The 16,376-nt window shown below is 40.7% G+C and overlaps 1 protein-coding gene across 1 annotated transcript in view; it reads left to right on the forward strand.

Moving 5' to 3' along the window:
• LOC124716913 (ATP-binding cassette sub-family B member 10, mitochondrial-like) overlaps positions 1-16,376 on the forward strand; it is a 112,324-nt gene that overhangs the window by 72,056 nt on the left and 23,892 nt on the right. Inside the window, exons 7-8 of the mRNA XM_047243482.1 lie at positions 5,395-5,684; positions 8,931-9,158. Of these exons, the coding sequence (XP_047099438.1) occupies positions 5,395-5,684; positions 8,931-9,158 (518 nt within the window). The remainder of the gene's footprint in view (positions 1-5,394; positions 5,685-8,930; positions 9,159-16,376) is intronic.

Below are 16,376 nucleotides of genomic sequence, written 5' to 3' on the forward strand. Positions count from 1 at the left end.
TTCTGATGCAGTACAACAAAAGAAAATAAACATTCCCCAGAAATTCTTAGTAATGTGAAGGAAAAGTTCATCACAAACAACTGGTCTTCAATGAAATGAAAATAGATTCTTGAGAACATAGATTACATTCTCTTGGCCAGTCAATGGTCTATCTTCAGAACAAAGCCTGTATTCAATGTTCTATCTCCTGAGCAGCACGACTTGTCCACTGAGCTGAACACCGAAGCCAGAGTATGAGTCACGAGAACCCAGTCATGTGAGTGGTGAAGATGATGTCCAAACAGAGGTGGTGTCCAAACGGTGATAGTACATCAGTCGCTGGCAGGCAAAGACGGAACTGGCTCTAGCCGGCTCCACCCGGGCAGGAATACTCACGCAGCATAAGGTTACAGTTTTCCTGTCGGCTACCGAAGTTGCAGCAGATGCATCAAGAGGTGCCAGTCTTTAGTATCTGTGTCACTTATCTTCTGCGCCCTCTGGCTGGTTACAGGGAGGCCCTATGGGGCTGAGCCAGATACTGCAGGAACCAGCCTGAATGCAGGGGTTGGGCTGATGATAACCAGCAGTCTAGATGCATCATTGGGTGGCAATGTTGAATGCAAAGCAAAGAGAGAGACCGTGGGTGAGGTAAGGAGGTTGGGGAAGGGTGGTTGAAAACTGGGAGAGAGAAGCAGCTGGCACACAGGATAGGAGTAGGGCACCAGTGAGTGGTTACTGGAATCAGACCTGGGGAGTGCACAATGATGTGAATGAGTGGATTGGCTGGGACAGGTAGAACAGAGGAAGGGGGAGACTGTGGGCAAGGAGTGTGGGTGCACGATGAGTGAAATTAGAGTCATGGGGTGGAGGTGGTGGATGATGTGGAGCGGAAGGCTAACAGTGATTCAGGTCACAAAGATTACAGGCTCAAAGGATGTGCTGTGAGGAAAACTCCCATCAGCTCAGTTCACTGAAGCTGAGGTTCCTGGGAAGGATCTAGATGGCACAGTTTGAGGAGCGACTGTTAAAACTTAGCTGCCGTGTTCGGCAGGGTGTTCTGTACTGGATGGTAGACTCTACCATTTGGTGGTGATTGATCCTTTTGGAGGAGAGCTAGTTTGTAGTCATGCCCACTATGGTGTAATGTCTGCACAGCAATTCATAGCTCTGGAAAAGGATTTGTCTGTAAGGTAGCAAAATTCTCTGTCTTGTTTATGTACCATTCAGTAACTCAGCACCTCTATTCTTTGGTGGGTAGTTACTGCTACTTCTTAAATTATTTACATTCCAGCCGTACTTTCCCTCACCAATTTATTAAGATGGCTGCTAGTCGCGACCAGCGGTAAAGACGTATCATCTAGAAGCGTGTACATTGTATAGTCATGCTTCAGTCCTCGCACCTTAAACTGGATTATTTAATGTTTTATTTGAATTTGGAAGTTAAGATATTTCCATTTTACTTTTTGAGCACATATGTGGCACAGAATTGGATTCTGCTGCTTCTACAATTGCTGGTATACAAGGAATATACCTTAAGTGGTGTATATACTTTTGTAAACCCTCGTCACCAGTTTTACAATGACCTCATTGCTTCTGCTGTGGAGGCCAAGTTGTCACAGGTGTTAAGGTAAGCCGAGTTTGTGTGTTCGTGAAATGGCTTCTGGTGCAGTACACTGCTAAGACATTTTCTCCCTGCCACTATTACAGCGCTATGCCCCAGGGTCTGGTAACAAGATAGGAGAACAAAGGTTCTACAACACTGTAAAAAATTAGTAACAAGAAGTCACACAAATAAGTTAAAAATGTTTACTTATATTTGTGACTAGTTGAATGTTGAAGTCTGCAACATTGCTTGTAATATAACACAAAAAGACTGCCAATGGCTAAGTGCAAATAATTGTAGGTAGACTTCACAGTACATAGCAAATGCAATTTACAACAACTGTCTGTTCATTTCTAAGAGTTCACTAAACGACATTCCCTGTCTAAGTAAGCCCTCGACGATGATCTCTAACCGGTGGGCAAGAGCTGCTCTTCTATTGTCTGAAAATGCTTCTGTCCCTTGTGTTCTGGTCATTGGCGGATTGTTCTCATCTGGCAACTGGCCGAGGCGAAGTCGATATCTTCATCCTCAGTGCCACCTGTGGCGTTGCTGGAACTCGTGCAAGTGATGAGTCTCTATAGTACTGGCACCAGCTCGCATCTTTGTGCCTGTGGTGCTTTTGTCCTGGCTGTGTCTTGTTCACACAGCATACACAAACTTTTCTTGTAATCAAATAACATCTAGACCTGTCATTCCACAAGTATAAATGTTCTAAGCACTTTCAGTGACAACATACTTACTTGAAAAAATTATTTAAAACAAACAATCTCGTATTGTGGGTCTCTATTGCTTGCATATACTTGATAAAGGACACCTTAATGATACCACTTGCTCCTGAAAAGTATTTATTTGCCATAACATATTCAGGCATATAGCCCATCATCAGCGGCATACTCTGTGCACGTCTACATTAATTGATGTGTATCCCTAATATAAAATCTTTATGCTGGTTAAAATGATGTTGATCTCTGCGGTTCACAGATTGTTGTGTTTATACTTCGCAGACACGTCGGTTGGTGAAGATATGCACAGTATATGCAACTCGTGATAGGCTATATGACCAAATGTCAGTCTGGCAAGTAAATAATTTTGAAGTACAACCTGTGATGTACATCATGATATCCTTTACCAAAGTACTCATTTCAGTGGCTTTTCACAAAGTATGTTGTTGTTTTCTACTTATTTTGTGGTTGAACTGCTTTCTTATCTCCGAAATTGCAGTTTACACATCAGTTTTCAGTACTAAAAAAATTTTCTTTTGAGTAATTTTACTTTCACATCTTTAAACCTTTTCTAGAAATAACTGCAACCAGTCACCTTTTATGATGGTTCAGTTTTTACTATACCACACCCATCATAAAGTCACCAAGTGACACATTGTCAGACGGTTCACAGTTTTTGATGATTGATTGCAACATTGTGGGAGTTGTTGGTCAGAGTTAATATTATTCATCAATTTCATCCTGCTGCACAAATCACATAGGAAAACATAGCTTATGTTTTCCACGTACTGTATGTTGGTTACATAACACGACACAAACTTTGTCGCGGGCAACAACTCCCACATGCTCTATATTCTGAAAGACTGGTTGCAGTTATCTCTAAAAATCTTTATTCATCAGTCCAAAACAAAGCATTTTAACTTGACACAGGCAACTGTTAGCTGTCAATATACCGACAAAATCAGACTCCATCTAATACACATTTTACAGTACTGTACAATCACGTTTGCAACACTTAAGTAACGTTTGGACATCAGCATCAACCATTAGAACACAAAGGTTTACATTTACATCATAAATTAAATGTAGAATCAAATGCATCAGTTGTTGTTAATTGCAAAAACAGGGCACACTTGACATGTGTCTATTACAGTGCCATGTACCGTGAACAGGAAACAATGGTTTGAGTAAACCGTACGTATTTTTTGGTGTAGAATCCAAATAAGCACTAAAAGAGTGTATGTATCCATGCAGATGGGATGGTTAGGAGGTTGCCAGATTCAGCACAGACAGACATCTGTATGTCTGCTTTACAAATATTAACTTTCCCCTAGAAAATTTATTTCAAACAATGAGTCATCTTCAAGATATTTAGTTGTCTCAAATTAAAACAAACACACTGTGTGTATTGGTACCCCTAGGCTCCTGAAATGTCTTTGACAAGATGCTCAGTTAAAAATTTTACACAATATTCTTGCTGCACACTTCTGTAGAATAAACACACCTAAGCTACAGTATCCCAGAAGATTATGCCATATGACAGAATTTGGTGTAATAATGCAACATATGCTAGCAAACTTGTAAAATGCGGGAACTTTTAGAACTACAGGAATTTTTCATTGTTTTAGTTTTCAGTTAAATTTTTATAATTTTGACCGGTAACAACTGACACTCTAACAAAGAATTTTATTTTAGCCCACTACAGCACAATAATACTGCAGCAATAAAACATAAACAAGAGAATAACACCGAAATAAAGCTTCAGTTGCAGAGAAAATGCACCACGTACAACAACAAAACACTGTGCACACAACTGTCTGCTGACGACAAAATGTGTCACAGACAGTGCAATACTTCATAACAAAAAACTGCTTTGGATGCATCTTTCTTGTGTGCCTCATTTTGAAGAGTGTGACATCATAACTGTTTACATTTCAAACAGTTGGTGGGAAAATATAGCGAATGGTGGTTTGAGAAGCGTTACTTTAAAAGCAAATTTTCTTTCAAGCCAGATGAATTATGTTACATATGAGAATGTGGGATGAATTTCTTAAATCACAGAGCATTAGACTGTCATTCAAAATTTAACCCTGAGGACCAGGCACTTGGAAAAATTTCGGGTCCAAAAGCTCAGCCATTTGTGCCATTACTTAAAATTTTACTGGCACATTTGTGTTTCATATCTTAAAGGATAACACAGGCTAAGAAAAGACCAAGTTAGAAGGTTAATTTGTCATATTTATGTTATTTTTTCAAATTGATAAATATTATATGTGCAAGCTTAGCTTCTTTTGTAACTATATGTATTCAAATTAATGTAAACCATTAACTTTCCCCATTTGTGTGTTCGTGCTACTTACCAGTGATGTTGCTAATGGCTAACTATATCACATGCTCTATGGCTCTGGATATCTGCTGTCATTGGCTGGCGAGATCTCATGACTTGAGCTATAATTATCTAACAAAAGCGTGTCACAATCGAAATTTCAGCACTTCGGTAGGTATCATGTTGTATTTGGTGGAATTTGTGTTAATATGTTTGAAATATGAAAATATGCACCGTAAATGTTGCGCGCATCTTTACAAAACATGTTGTTTCTTGCTGGGTTTCGTATCCTAAAGTACTGGGAATTTCTGTTCCGATATATTAGGGCTCACTATTCAAAGGATTGATAAGTTTTAATAGCATCGAGGGAAAGTATATTGTCACTTAACGTGGAAAAAATGTACTTTCACCCAGGAAAAAGTGTTTTTTCACCTGCGGAAAAGTGTATTTTTAACTTGGAAATACGGTTTTTATATATATATGCTCCCCCCCCCCCTTTCCGCATATACACCCTGTTACAGTTAAAATGACAACCGTGGCCCGACCTACATATGTTTGCTTCTCAGTGTAACATACTCTTCACAGTAAATAAAACAAACCCACTGATGACAGGCCAACAAGAACCTAAACATGCTTGGATAAAAGTGGAAACAAATAATTGTGTCTGCTCGATGTGGCATCATAGGAGGACTTTATTGTTAAGTGAACAGTGATGTAAGTAGTGATCTTCATGATTGTTTCGCGACAAGAGTATCTCATTTCAGGTGGTCTGACTCCAGCGGCAGCCCCAGTCGGGAATATCGTGTTCCAGGATGTCCATTTCTGCTACCCCGTGCGTCGAGAGAGTCCCGGCGTGTTCCGGGGGCTCAGCCTGAAAGTGCCCGCCGGCCAGATCACGGCACTGGTCGGGGCGAGTGGCTCGGGCAAGAGCACAATCGCTTCACTGTTGTTACGGCTATATGACCCCGATGGCGGATGCATTCTGCTCGACGGCGAGGACACCCGCCACCTGGATCCTCAGTGGCTGCGTTCTCATATAGGCACTGTCAGTCAGGTAATGAAAGTGTACTTGCATCAATTCATACAGTGATACTTGCTTACATAATTGTTATGTACTTGAAAATGTAGCATCCATCTTAGGCGAAATTAGTGCCAATTTTTTTCTCCATCTTTTGTAAATGATAAGACATACTAATTTAAAAGGTTACTCTGATTTAAAGTGATTCATAATGTTATCTTTTTTTCCCATCCTATTCGATAATTAAAAATCTGCAGAACATTGATCTCGAATCTGTAATGTATAAGCCCTGATAAGCATATTGCAGAGTCCATTTGTCAGTGTTTGTAGGTGTGTGTCCCATACTTGACAGTGCTGAAGATAAAATGAGTGGTTTACTGAGAGTAGAAATGGAACCGAAAATAATTATATTTGCCCTTTAGGGGAAGACACTCTGTGTGGTCGAAACACGCTGACTAGTTTTTGTTTTGTAGTCGCTAGTATGGGCACATTAATATGGAAGTCAGTTCAGAGTATAAACAAATGACAACGTAGACCGTCTGTGGGGACAGGAGTGGAACAGAGTAGAGGAACAAGCTCCACCTCCCTCTCTCAGGGCAACCAGTTGACAACTGTGTTCTAACTGTGATGTGGTCATAGGGATCATCTATCCATTCACCTTGTGATGTACCAGGATTGTCTCTTGACTCATTTCAAAACAAAAAAGGGAACAACAAGCAACACGAAACTCAAAGCAAAGCAAAGCAAAGCAGAGTCACAAAATATTTGGTAACTGGTACTGCACAATTACTTGAATTCAAACAACCTCCCCAGCTAAAGCTGCCACATTAGTGTGTCCACAATACCAAGTTTATCAAGCAGCCAAACATACGTCTTTATTTGTTCTAAGCTACTAGGTCCCGCAGCTGTGTTGGCATATGCAGATTTGTATGTAATAGAGATCATTCAAATGGTGTGCATCACAGAGCATATCTTACACCTTTTAGATGCTCTGACTACAATTGTGTACATTTGTATTTAGTGCGTATTAGCTGCAACAGAAATATTTTTCCTCGGCTGAAACATCATGTACCATACATACGAGGGGCGTTCGAAAAGTCTATGCAAAAATAAAAGCTGCTTCTGTGTTTGGAGTAAACCTTTTTTATTTTTTGACATAGTCTCCTTTTAGACTTACACTTTGTCCAATGCTGTTCTGATTTGTTGATCCCTTACGAATAATAGGAATTGTGCAGTCTGCAAAATAGCTATTAGTTGCTGCAGTCATCTCCTCATTTGAATAAAATCTTTGTCCTGCCAGTCATTTCTTCAAATTGGGGAACAAGTAGTAGTCCGAGGGAGCCAAGTCTGGAGAATAGGGAGGATGTGAAATGAGTTGGAATCCTATTTCCATTAATTTTGCGACCACAACTACTGAGTTGTATGCTGGTATGTTATCGTGATGGAAAAGGATTTTTTTGCGATCCAATTGCTGGTGTTTTTCTTGCAGCTCGATCCAATAATGATGAATAATATGCACTTGTAATAGTTTTACCCTTTTCAAGATAGTCGATGACGATTATTCCTTGCGAATCCCAAAAGACAGTCACCATAACCTTTCCAGCCGAAGGAATGGTCTTCGCCTTTTTTTGGTGAAGATTCTGCCTTGGTAACCCATTGTTTAGATTGTTCTTTCATCTCTGGAGTATAGTAATGTATCCATGTTTCATCCACAGTGATGAAACGACACTTAAAGTCATGCAGGTTCTTCCTGAACAGCTGCAAACCATCCTTGCAACACTTCACACGATTCCATTTTTGGTCAAGCGTGAGCAATCGCAGAATCCATCTGTTCTTCCTGAACAGCTGCAAACCATCCTTGCAACACTTCACACGATTCCATTTTTGGTCAAGCGTGAGCAATCGCAGAACCCATCTTGCCGATAGCCCTCTCATGTCCAAATGTTTATGCAAAATATTATGTACCCATTCATTCGAGATGCCCACAGCACTAGCAATCTCGTGCACCTTAACTCTTCTGTCATTCAGCACCATATCATAGATTTTATCAATGATTTCTGGAGTCTTAATGTCCACAGGGCATCCAGAACATTCAGCATCACTTGTGCCCATATGGCCACTCTGAAATTTTTGAAACCACTTGTAAACTGTTCTAATCAAAGGTGCAGAGTCACCATAATGTTTATCAAGCTTCTCTTTAGTCTACTGAGGCGTTTTTCCTTTCATAAAGTAATGTTTGATCACCACACGAAATTCTTTTTCGTCCACCTTTTGACAATCACTCGACTTCCTTGATTAACACGACTTCGAAACACAAAGAAACAGACCAATATGGCTGAAACTTGGTGTGTGTTCTTTCCAAAGATGCTACTAACTAAACATGACCTCGATACACGCCGTTGGTGCCATCTCTCCAACTTCGCACGGACTTTTCAAATGCCCCTTGTATATATGACTCGTAAATCCTCTCATAATGCACAATTGCTCCCCTCTATAGCAGGCGTCACTGTAAAAATATCAACAAGTGAATGTAGCAGTGTGCAGCAGCATGTACCTGCCAGAATTAACTGAAGTTGTTGGTTCGTTATACTCCACTGTATAATTGAATATTATCAGTGTTATTTTGCATGGTAATTATTGAATTATAAATATATTTATTAATGTTAGTCCATAAAAAGGAGCCAAATGTTCAAAGCATGTATTGAAAACCGGTGCACGTACTTATATAAATCGTGCATAAAAAAATCATGTTGAGCATAAAGGAACGTTTTCCTGCCTCCAGAAAAAATCCAGGCCTGAAAGGGTTGAAAGTGCACTGATAAGTCATTGAATTCATTCATAGGTATATTCTTTATTTTGAAAATACATTCTTATGCACATTTTTATTCACACTTGGACTTCACCAGCATGCAATACCAGTAACCGAAAATTGGTTACATTTTCGCATTTGTCTGCAGAAGAAAGATATTGCAAATTATTTATGATAAAATAGTTCACCTTTATGCAATTTGCTGTGAAATAGCATTTATTAGGTAATTTTGCATTTGTAGGTAGGTTTTGAATCCATGTTCACATTTATTGCAAATGTGAATTTTCAGGTCCCTAATTATTATGATCTGTGTCATTGACAAAGCCCATTTCATTGCAAAATGATCAATGACCAATGAAGATTCTTCATTCATTTTCAACAATTTAATTTAATATTAATGTCTGTGAAGAATACGCCTAAGTACGGGACAGGGCAGTGTGGCTCTAGCACCTGAATTTCGTTGCCTATTTCAGGAACCAGTCCTATTCTCGTGCAGTGTCAGGGAGAACATTCTGTACGGTGCAAATGACCCTGCTTCAGTGACGGAGGACCAGTTGAAGTGGGCTGCCCAGGAAGCCAATGCACTCACCTTCATCCAGAAGCAGCTGCCCGAAGGCTTCGACACACCAGTTGGAGAGCGTGGAGTGGCTCTCTCGGGCGGACAGAAGCAGCGTGTGGCTATTGCCCGCGCACTCATCAAGGTAGATTTTCTCTTCTGTGTTTCATGAAGCATATTTAAAGTTGTTACTTAGATGTTTCTTGTGAGTAGTCTGCTTTTTTACTAATTTTTGCTGCCTCCTATTCTTCCTGTCTGACAATACCTCATACACAAACATCACCAGTTGCTTGGTTTGAAAATTCCAGTCTGTCTAATCCTCTATCCAGGGCTAGTGTAATTACCTGTCGATACCTTGGCAGATAGTCATGTCGCACACAAGAGACACACAATAATACCATGTAACACCACCTCTAGCCTTGGGGATGACTTTTAACTCCCAACCAACCTTGTGAATGAACTCAATTTGGCAAGGAAGGTATGCCATATTCAGATGAGCCCATTAATTGATGATTTAATCCCATACACTTACTACACTGAAGCGTCAAAGGAACTGGTACAGACATGCGTATTCAGAGATATATAAACAGGCAGAATCTAGCACTGTGGTTGGCAGCGCCTGTATAAGATAGCAAGTGTCTGGTGCAGTTGTTAAATTGGTGACTGTTGCTACAATGGCAGGTTATCAAGATTTACACGAGTTTGAACATAATGTTAAGCTCGGCACACAAGTGATGGGACACAGCACCTCCGAGGTAGTGATGAAGTGGGGATTTTGCTGTACGACCATTTCACAAGTGTACTGTGAATATCAGGAATGTGGTAAAACATTAAATTTTTGACGTTGCTGCAGCTGGAAAAAGATCCTGCAACAACAGGACCAATGACGACTGAAGAGAATCGTTCAGCGTGACAGCAGTGCAACCCTTCCGCAGATTGCTGCAGATTTCAATGCAGGACCATCAGCAAGAGTCAGTGTGCAAACCATTCAACAAAACATCATCAATATGGGCTTTCAGAGCCAAAGGCCCTCTTGTATACCCTCGATGACTCCACGACATAAAGATTTACACCTCCCCTGAGCCCGTCAACACCGAGATTGTGCTGTTAATGACTGGAAACATGTTGCCTGGTCGGATGAGTCTCATTTCAAATTTATCGAGTGGATGGACGTGTGCGGGTATGGAGACAACCTCATGAATCCATGGACCCTGCATATCAGCAGGAAACTGTTCAAGCTGGTGGAGGCTCTGTAATGGTGGGGGGCACGGGATCCCTGATAGGTCTAGATATGACTGACAGGTGATGCATTTGTAAGCATTCTGTCTGATCACCTTCAGCCATTCATGTCCATTGTGCATTCCGGTGGACTTGACCAATTCCAGCTAGACAGTGTGACACCACACACATCCAGAATTGCCACAAGTGGCTCTAGGAACATTATTCTGAGTTTAAACTCGTCTGCTGGCCACCAGACTCTCCAGACATATACATTATTGAGCATATCTGGGATGCCTTGCAACGTGATTTTCAGAAGAGATCTCCACCCATCATACTTGTAAGGATTTGTGGACTACCCTGCAGGATTCATGTATCAGTTTCCTCCAGCACTACTTCAGACATTAGTTGAGTCCATGCCATGTCGTGTTGCGGCACTTCTGCGTGCTCTCGGTGAACCTACACAACATTAGGCAGGTGTACCAGTTTCTTTGGCTCTTCAGCCTACATTGTTGAGATGTCAATGGCTATGTTTTGCCTTTTGTTCCAAACAGTCTCAGACATTTTCCATGGGATTAAGATCCAATGATTTCACAGATCAGTCGAGGTGCATTAGGGGGCTCGAGCGTTCGTCGAACTGGGAATGTATGTGTGCAGCCCTGTGAACCCGAAGACGGAAGTGCCTGTAGCTTACTCACCTCAAAGACTAGAAGAAGGGCAACATTTGGTCTCTGAGAATATTGAAGAAAAAAAAAAAAGGGTTCCTGTTAATGATAAGCTGAATAAGTGGGCCCATGTCAGTGTATAAACATTGCCCCCGAAAAATCAGAAAATTGGTTCTGGGTGGAAATATGCCATACCACATCATCGGATTCAACATCTCATTCGGCTGTTTGGGTAGCTGACACCTAGCATCTTTTGAAAAGAAGTCAACTTGTTGGAACACATTATATGCATCAAGTCAGCAACTGTTCAGTTTTCATCATGTGAGGCCAATTCAGGACATACTGTTTCTTTTGTAGTGTTGACTCAGAAGCTGATCAGGATCACCCTGCATTCACTGATAGCAGTAATTCCTCTCAGATTTGAAACTGTCCTAACACGATAGATCCTTACAGCCATTCTTTCACGTCTCCACATCAACCCATCGTATTATCCTAATTCTAGACAAGTAACTGGCACACTTACATCTGTATCAGTGCTGCAAATACTATTGTGAAGTGCATGGCAGAGGATACTTCAACTTCTGTCAATTATTAGAGCTATTTCCCATCCCATTCACTTATGGAGCACAAGAAGAATGACTGTCAACACCTGTGTGCACACTTTAATTGTAATCCTTGTTTTCATGACCCCTGTGGGAGCAATATGTAGGAAGTTGTACTATATTACTAAAATCATCTCTTAAAATCGGTTTTAGAAGCTTTCGAACTGGGCTTTCATGGGATAGTTTTGCGTCTCTCTTAGATGGTATGTACACAGAGAAGGGCAGCACGAATAGTCACAGGTTTGTCTGACCCACAGGAGAGTGTCACAGAGATGTTGAAAGAACTGAACTGGCAGACACTGCCATGACTTATGCCAGCATTGGACTGTCACATGAGCAGCTGGTACCAGTAGTACACTTGAGTTGAATATACCCTGGTACAACTGGTAAGTCTGGGGAAAACCTGGGAATTTTTAGAATTGTGGAATTTTTTCATTATTTTAGTTTTCAGTTAAATTTTGGTCTAATAAGAACTAATACTGTAACAAATAATTTTACTTCAGCCTACTACTGCAGAATAATACTGCAGCAATAAAATATAAATAAGAGAATAATACCAAAGTAAAACTTAGTTGCAAAGAAAATGCACCATTTACAATACAAAACACAGTGCACACACAAGCGTTTGCCAGCAGCAAAATGTGTCAAAGGCTTTAGGATGAAGACTATGCAACACTTAATAACAACAAGCTGCTTTCTATGTGTGTGACATGACAACTTTTCATTTTTCTAACACCTTGCAAGAAAATATTGCGAACGGTGATTTGAGAAGTGTTACTTCCAAAGTAAATTTCTTTTTACGCAAGATGAATTATGTTAAGTTTGATAATGTGTGATAGATTTCTTAAATCACAGAGCATTAGACTCTCATTCGAAATTTAACAGTTTGAGGACCAGCCACTTAAAAAAAAATTCAGTCTCAGAAGACCAGCCATTTATGCCATTATTTAAAATTTTACTGACACATTTATGTTTGGTATATCTTAAAGAGTAACACACACTAAAAAGACCAAGCTTCAAGGTTGGGTTTTCATTTTTTATTTTAGTCCTTTCAAGGATTGCAACCAAAAATGATAGCAAAACTAATAATTATCCTTCAGCCAGCTAACACTGGCAATGTTTGGCAAAGGGCACTGAAATTTGGAATCGTCCTTGTCAGAAATATTCAGCTACTGCAATTTAAGCTGTACTCTTAGGATCCTGCCAATTTTGACAAGCAGTATTATGTATGAAAGTTTAGCTGTCTGTACATTAATTTAAACCATTAACTTTTCGATTTGTGTGTTCATGCTACTTAAGTAGCTATTGCTATTGGCTGACTAACCATGCATCATATGCTATGAATATCTGTTATTGTTGGCTGGTGAGATCATGTGACATGAGCTATGATTGGCTGACAAAAGCACATTGTGCAGCACATTCTTGATTTCATTGCTTTGGAAGCTACCGTGATATATTTGACTTCCATGTTTATACATTTGTAATTTGAAAATATGCAGTGTACATGCTGCCGTGCACCAAAGATCTTTTCAAAACTTGTTGTTTTTTGCTGGATTTCGTTTCCTAAAGTGCCAGGAAGATCTATGCCAATGTATAAAACCTTCACCATTCAAAGGGCTTACAAGTTTTACAGCTCCAAGGAAAAGTATATTGTCATTTAACATGGAAATGTATTTCCACCTGGGTTATGGTGTATCTTCACCTGTGTGAAATTGTATTTTTATCAAAAAAAAGTGCATTTTTAATGGAGAAAGCAGGGAAAAGTCTGGATTTTTTTTTTGTCGACCTCCGCTATCGGGTGGAGAAATGTAGGTCCCCCTGAATAGGTTAGGCATGCACTACATGCAGGAAGCAGCTACAAGGGTAGCGGAGTACGTGTGGAGTGCACATGTGGGTTTTTTAGGTTAGAGAATTCTCTGCCTAGGCCCGCCCTGAGACGCAGCAAGGTAGGAGTAGGCAAAATGCAACAGGGAATAACAATATTAATCTGCTAATAGTAAACTGCAGAAGCGTCTATAGGAAGGTCCCAGAACTGCTCTCATTAATAAACAGTCACAATGCCCACATAGTACTAGGGACAGAAAGTTGGCTGAAACCAGATGTAAACAGTAATGAACTTCTAAACTCAGATTGGAATGTATACCGCAGAGACAGGTTGGACAGTGAAGGGGGAGGTGTGTTTATAGCAATAAGAAGTGCAATAGTATCGAAGGAAACTGACGGAGATCCGAAATGTGAAATAATTTGGGTTAAGGTCACAGTTAAAGCAGGCTCAGACATGGTAATTGGATGTCTCTATAGGCCCCCTGGCTCAGCAGCTGTTGTGGCTGAGCTCCTGAAGGATAATTTGGAAAATATTTCGAGTAGATTTCCCCACCATGTTATAGTTCTGGGTGGAGATTTTAATTTGCCGGATATAGACAGGGAGACCCAAACGTTTATAACTGGTGGCAGGGACAAAGAATCCAGTGAAATTTTTTTAAGTGCTTTATCTGAAAACTACCTTGAGCAGTTAAACAGAGAGCCGACTCGTGGCGATAACTTATTAGACCTTCTGGTGACAAACAGACCCAAACTATTTGAAACAGTTCACGTAGAACAGAGTATCAGCGATCATAAAGCGGTTACTGCATTGATGATTTCAGCCGTAAATAGAAATATTAAGAAAGGTAGGAAGATTTTTCTGTTTAGCAAAAGTGACAAAAAGCAGATTTCAGAGTACCTAATGGCCCAACACAAAAGTTTTGTCTCAAGTACAGATAGTGTTGAGGATCAGTGGACAAAGTTCAAAACCATCGTACAATATGTGTTAGATGAGTATGTGCCAAGCAAGATTGTAAGAGATGGAAAAGAGCCACTGTGGTACAACAACCGAGTTAGAAAACTGCTGTGGAAGCAAAGGGAACTTCACAGCAAACATAAACATAGCCAAAGCCTTGCAGACAAACGAAAATTGCCCGAAGCGAAATGTAGTGTGAGGAGGGCTATGCGAGAGGCGTTCAATGAATTTGAAAGTAAAGTTCTATGTACTGACTTGGCAGAAAATCCTAAGAAATTTTGGTCTTACATCAAAGCAGTAGGTGGATCAAAACAAAATGTCCAGACACTCTGTGTCCAAAATGGTACTGAAACAGAGGATGACAGACTAAAGGCCGAAATACTAAATGTCTTTTTCCAAAGCTGTTTCACAGAGGAAGGCTGCACTGTAGTTCCTTCTCTAGATTGTCGCACAGATGACAAAATGGTAGATATTGAAATAGACGACAGAGGGATAGAGAAACAATTAAAATCGCTCAAAAGAGGAAAGGCCGCGGACCTGATGGGATACCAGTTCGATTTTACACAGAGTACGCGAAGGAACTTGCCCCTTTCTTGCAGCGGTGTACCGTAGGTCTCTAGAACAGCGTAGCATTCCAAAGGATTGGAAAAGGGGCACAGGTCATCCTCGTTTTCAAGAAGGGACGTCAAACAGATGTGCAGAACTATAGACCTATATCTCTAACGTCGATCAGTTGTAGAATTTTGGAACACGTATTATGTTCGAGTATAATGACTTTTCTGGAGACTAGAAATCTACTCTGTAGGAATCAGCATGGGTTTCAAAAAAGACAATCGTGTGAAACCCAGTTCGCACTATTCGTCCACGAGATTCAGGGGGCCATAGACACGGGTTCCCAGGTAGATGCCATGTTTCTTGATTTCCGCAAGGCGTTCGATACAGTTCCCCACAGTCGTTAATGAACAAAGTAAGAGAATATGGACTATCAGACCAATTGTGTGATTGGATTGAAGAGTTCCTAGATAACAGAACGCAGCGTGTCATTCTGAATGGAGAGAAGTCTTCCGAAGTAAGAGTGATTTCAGGTGTGCCACAGGGGAGTGTCGTAGGACCGTTGCTATTCACAATATACATAAATGACCATATGGATGACATCGGAAGTTCACTGAGGCTTTTTGCGGATGATGCTGTGGTATATCGAGAGGTTGTAACAATGGAAGATTGTACTGAAATGCAGGAGGATCTGCAGCGAATTGACGCATGGTGCAGGGAATGGCAATTGAGTCTCGATGTAGACAAGTATAATGTGCTGCGAATACATAGAAAGAGAAATCCCTTATCATTTAGCTACAATATAGCAGGTCAGCAACTGGAAGCAGTTGATTCCATAAATTATCTGGGAGTAAGCGTTAGGAGTGATTTAAAATGGAATGATCATATAAAGTTGATCGTCGGTAAAGCAGATGCCAGACTGAGATTCATTGGAAGAATCCTAAGGAAATGCAATCCGAAAACAAAGGAAGTAGGTTACAGTATGCTTGTTCGCCCACTGCTTGAATACCGCTCAGCAGTGTGGGATCCGTACCAGATAGAATTGATAGAAGAGATATAGAAGATCCAACGGAGAGCAGCACGCTTTGTTACAGGATCATTTAGTAATCGCGAAAGCGTTATGGAGATGATAGATAAACTCCAGTGGAAGACTGCAGGAGAGACGCTCAGTAGCTCGGTACGGGCGTTTGTTGAAGTTTCGAGAACATACCTTCACTGAGGAGTCAAGCAGTATATTGCTCCCTCCTACATATATCTCGCGAAGAGACAATGAGGATAAAATCGGAGAGATTAGAGCCCACACATAGGCATACTGATAATCCTTCTTTCCACGAACAATACAAGACTGGAATAGAAGGGAGAACCGATAGAGGTAGTCAATGTACCCTCCGCCACACACCGTCAGGTGGCTTGCGGAGTATGGATGTAGATGTAGATGTAGATGTACATACACCATGTATACGTCTACAGCATTCTATACTTCGCAGAGCATCCAATGTTATCCACTCAGCTGTTCAAACTGAGAGCATTAACAGCCCCGTCTAACA

This window comes from Schistocerca piceifrons, chromosome 9 (assembly GCF_021461385.2).
Source record: "Schistocerca piceifrons isolate TAMUIC-IGC-003096 chromosome 9, iqSchPice1.1, whole genome shotgun sequence".
Classification (NCBI taxonomy): Eukaryota; Metazoa; Arthropoda; class Insecta; order Orthoptera; family Acrididae; genus Schistocerca; species Schistocerca piceifrons.